Genomic DNA, 5,000 nt, shown 5'->3' with positions numbered 1-5,000 from the left:
TGTTAGAAGTTTTAAGAAATGTGTCATTGTTTCAGTAACTGTATGAATGGTGTCATGGCAAAATCAGTCCAAATGCATCATTTATAGTGTGTTTGCAATCAAGAAAATCTGCAGGAATGCAGGCCACTGATTGGTCCGTTCTGTGTGCAGTGTGTCCACAGTGGGCCTGTTTCCACGCCAGTGTTTGACATGTGAGCTCAATAAAGCTCACTGCACGTTTTTCAGTGCTGACTTCAGCCCCGCTAATCAACATGTCCTGCTGCACTGCAAAGGTATGATGGCGTCTATTATTTACTCTTATAGTGCTGACCTTTCACCCCTTGTCAAACTAGCACAGGCTGTGGTTGAAGTGTTTGGTTTTCCTGCAGGTCCAGGAGCGCCGACAGTTTTCATACACACTCTGAACACGGCCAGTGCGTCTTCATTATTTGCATTAATTCTTCTGTACATCTTTCCACTGTGTTCTGCGTTAAAAACTCTAATCATGTGTTGTGTTGATGTCTCTTCAGATTATTATGTCCTGGAGAATAACTTTGTGCTGAGAGCTGCTCTCAGATATAAACGCATCCAGTTGCTGGAGTACAGAAGCGTCCAGACTGACCACTTCGGTAACACAGCTCAGTTAGTGCTGGAGCTGCTGCACTGAAACACACTCTAATGCCCTTCAAGATATTTGATAGATCTTTTGTCTGTTCTTCATGTGATTTTACAGAATTGCCGCTGAAGATCTCCTATCCACCCGATTTCTCTGAGTCCCGCACTTACGCCCTTCTGCTGATGATGTAAGATCTGTGTGAGTGTGTGTGTATGTTTTTGTGACATATGTGTGTGAGTGAGTGTGTGTGTGTGTGTGTTATATTTTGTCTGGAGGACTGAGAGAAATACACATCATATGACTGGAGAATTAGAACATTTCTCTTTGCTCGACCATAAGAGTCAGTGAAAGACTCGTCTTAAGCAGAAATTGTGTTTGTGGATTTGGAATTGAACTACTGGTTTCGTCTGGTCAGAGGAGAACTGACCCCAACTGAGCCTGGTTTCTCCCAAGGTTTTTTTCTCCATTCTGTCACCGATGGAGTTTCGGTTCCTTGCCGCTGTCGCCTCTGGCTTGCTTAGTTGGGGTCACTTTATCTACAGCGATATCATTGACTTGATTGCAAATAAATGCACAGACACTATTTAAACTGAACAGAGATGACATCACTGAATTCAATGATGAACTGCCTTTAACTATCATTCTGCATTATTGAGACACTGTTTTCCAAATGAATGTTGCTCAGTGCTTTGACGCAATGTATTTTGTTTAAAGCACTATATAAATAAAGGTGACTTGACTTGACATGACATTGTCCCTCATCCAGATCACTGAAGTCAGAATCTCCTTCATCTCTCCTCTGATCTCTGCTCATTGTCTGCATCTCACACCATTTATAAGCTTGACGTAAAGCAACTGGACATTTAATAGACATTTCCAGGAGCACCTGCAGTATTTCTGTCTCTGATTTTCTCCACTGAATCATCTGACCTGTACACTGAGACTCTCATTGTTTGGGTTTTTAGAATAAATAACAGATGCTGATATACAGCAGTGATGCAAACATTGTGATTGGTAGTTTGCCCTAAACCAATATGTCAGTAACAAGCAAAAAGAAGTCTCTTTGAATTGTCATGTTTTTTGGAAATGTTTGTGGACTACTTTCACATATACAAATACCTCTATGCTTTACTTACAGTGGACAGAGGTTTTGTTCATCTGGCACTGTTAGACCTGTTCATTTGCATTGGTTCACGAGGAGTAGTTTTGATTTAAAACCTTGTGATGTGCAGATAATGAGGATTTTTAAAGAGAAATATCCACTGAACAACTGTCTGTGAGTAGATATGGTCAACACACTTGACCAGATCCAGGAGTGGCATGTATTTTATATCAGACGTAGATCACGAAGGCTCGAAGATGGAAGTGAGAATACGCTGATGTGTTTCGTCTGTGTGTTAGTGATGCTGGTCATCAGGCGAAAGAGCAGTCCTGCACCAGTCTTAGTGTTGATCAAGGTTTTCTCTGTGTTTATCAGTGACACTGCCCCCGGTGGTCAGCAGGTGAATGACCGTTACTCACTGGACTGGGACTCGGTGCTGGTCAGTTCAGACAATGTCATCGTAGCTCGTCTGGACGGCAGGGGAAGTGGCTTCCAGGGTCAGAAGGTGTTACAGGAAGTGCACAGACGCCTGGGATCCGTGGAGCTGCAGGATCAGCTGCTCGCCGTCGAGTAAGAACAGTTACCTGCTTTTCTCCTTCTGTCAGTTGATCAGAATGACACAATGCCACTCTCATGCTCTGTTTGGGTGATCTACACACATGGTGGTGAATAGGTATACACCAATATCAGTATTGTCCTGATACTGGGCTCCTGTACTTGTACTCTTAAAAATGCCCCGATACCAAAAGCTGATGCTACATAGTGTGGTGTGTACAGAGCTGTGTCCAGAAAAAGAAACACCGATAACAGAACAACAGAGATTAGAATGAAGTGATTAGAGATTAAGGATGTCTATGAAGTACATGTAAGTAATTAATACAATTCAATAAACATTGAATATTCACTCCTGTATAGCTGATGTGCACGAGCTGACAAGCAGAGTGCGCAAAGTGGATTGAGTGAAAATCTCACAGTTCATCACTTGATAGATTGTAGTTCGGTTGGAAATGTCTAAAGCAAGCAAGCAAAACAGTGTACAGGTTACTAGAGTTATTTGAGAGCGAGCGAGAGAGAGAGAGAGAGAGAGAGCGTCAGAGAGCACTCACTCCTGTTGCATGATCTTGATTGCTGTTCCCTCCATTAGCACATGCATCTGAATTTAAACTAAATAGTAAATATAAAACAAACAAAAATTATAGGGGCCTTGACAATAAACAACATTTATATTAAACCTCAAGCATACACGATTACGGCAAAAGTGAGATTAGCAGACTGTGTGAAATGCTCTAGGCTGGAAGTGTCTTCTGCATCAATGCAAACATGTGTATGTTTAACTTGCTTTAAAGTTATGTTTTTTATTTGTACACGAAGGTCCGCGTATAGTGTGCGTGATGCAAATGACATCACCAAAATAGTACGTATAATGTATAAGGAGTGGATCCCTGCATCACAGTATTGAGCTGCTGCAATGGAGCATATCTAATGCACATTTAGATGAACAGTGAAAGTAACAAAAGCTTATACAGGTATAATTAAAGTCTGGAAATAACTAAAAGAAATATCTGTTTGCTAACTGAAGCCAACGAACATTGTTCAAAGAAGATTGTTCTTCTTCTTATTATTATTATCATAATTATTATTTTGTCTCTGTACCCAATATTTGTAAAATAATAATAATAATAATGTGAAAATACAGCTAATCAGCTAATACCAAAAATGAAAGCATCAGTATTGGACTCATTCTGAAAACAGTTGTATCGGTGCATCCCTAGTTGTGAAACATGCTAAGGGTGTCAAGCTTTTCTTCCAGGTACCTGCTGAAGTTGCCGTACATCGATCGAACCCGGATTGGTGTGTTTGGCAGGGTAAGACTCAATCAAGTCAAGTCAAGTCTGCTTTATTGTCCATTCTTCCACATGTACAGTACATACATACAGAGTGCATACAGATAACTTTAACAGTAGAGCCTAAAATCTAGATCATATATAAAATGTAGATACAACTTTACAATAAGGGAATGTAAAAAAGACATATAATAAAAATAAAGTTAAAGAAAGCAGCGCAAGGCAAAAGTTCGGGAGTGAGTTCAGCTTCCTGACAGCCTGGTGGATGAAGCTGTCCTTCAGTCTGCTGGTCCTGGCCTGGAGACTCCACAGCCTCCTCCCTGATGCAGCAAGCTGAAGAAGCTGTGTGATGGGTGAGTGAGTGGGATCACCTGCGATGCAGAGGGCTTTGCGGGTGAGACGAGTTCTGTAAATGTGCTGGAGGGAGAGGAAAGACATACCAATGATCTTCTCAGCTGCTCTCACTATGTATTGTAGAGTCTTCAGCTCTGCAACAATATCAATGGGTAATTATACTGTAATTATACATCACTCTCGGCTGCTGTAACAGAAGAAACACCGATGAAAACCGTCAGGTATTTAAACCCCTGTGTTTGTGTCGTTCTGCAGGGTTATGGAGGCTATGTCGCACTCCTGCTGATTAAATCCACGGAGAACCTGTTTAAATGCGCAGCAGCCGTGTCACCTGTAACGGACTGGAGTCTGTATGGTAAGTTACTGATGATATTGTGATTATGTGAGGTTTTGCACTGATGTGTATCACGAACCTCAGAACAGTTTCACACTCGTGACTCTGTGGTACTTTGAGAGAATCTGACCTCACTTTTTGTTCCTCCCCCCTCTCTCCATCCCCCCTCTTTCATTCCTCTGCGGTTGTCAAGGGCCAGTGTTAATAAATCTAGATTTAATTTAAATAGACAATATAGTCACTTCGTTTCATCACAGAGCGCTGGGCACTTTAATGCGCTGTATGTTTAATTGGCTACATTCATACTCAAAGCTGGAGGGCGCACTCATACAGAAAGTCCAAATACTGCCGCTCCATGTATAAGGGCAATTGCGAATCTTGAAAGTGAACTAAAATGAATCTTGCATTCAAAGCAGTTTTGTGGCTCCTGATGCCTGCAATTTATGGACATTGTAATTACCCAATGATATTGCTGCGACAGACATGATTAAAATATGTATTTTCCTCCCATCTCCTATTTATTCCCTTGAGGGGTTCCTTACACATCATAACCATATATTTGTCATTATTAAAATATATATTACAAGTATTTTATAAGAGTTATTGTAAGGTTATTGTCCAGCAGTGTATTTTATTTCTTAAAGAGATAAAGGTTTTTTTGTTTGTTTTCTTTTTTGTCAATTAGACATACATAAATAAATATTATTAGGCCTATTATTATTACTACATTCGACATTTCTGTCCCCCTCACTTCTGAAATGATTGCCACTC

At 40.7% G+C, this 5,000-nt stretch overlaps 1 protein-coding gene across 15 annotated transcripts in view; it reads left to right on the top strand.

The window, feature by feature from the left end:
* The window catches only part of LOC127933864 (inactive dipeptidyl peptidase 10-like), a 53,529-nt gene that overhangs the window by 15,897 nt on the left and 32,632 nt on the right, over positions 1–5,000 (top strand). For 2 of the 15 annotated variants that reach the window (XM_052530908.1, XM_052530905.1), the window contains exons 15-21: positions 151–272; positions 369–413; positions 510–608; positions 713–782; positions 2,073–2,267; positions 3,508–3,562; positions 4,151–4,250. The exons of 6 other annotated variants lie outside the window; for them this stretch is intronic. In XM_052530908.1, the coding sequence (XP_052386868.1) occupies positions 151–272; positions 369–413; positions 510–608; positions 713–782; positions 2,073–2,267; positions 3,508–3,562; positions 4,151–4,250 (686 nt within the window). The remainder of the gene's footprint in view (positions 1–150; positions 273–368; positions 414–509; positions 609–712; positions 783–2,072; positions 2,268–3,507; positions 3,563–4,150; positions 4,251–5,000) is intronic. 7 more of the 15 variants (XM_052530902.1, XM_052530892.1, XM_052530906.1 and 4 more) reach the window with 6 other exon arrangements.

The sequence above is a fragment of the Carassius gibelio genome, chromosome A18 (assembly GCF_023724105.1).
Source record: "Carassius gibelio isolate Cgi1373 ecotype wild population from Czech Republic chromosome A18, carGib1.2-hapl.c, whole genome shotgun sequence".
NCBI classification, from domain to species: domain Eukaryota; kingdom Metazoa; phylum Chordata; class Actinopteri; order Cypriniformes; family Cyprinidae; genus Carassius; species Carassius gibelio.
Note: the sequence above shows the minus strand (reverse complement) of the source record. Positions and strands in the feature narration are given on the sequence as shown.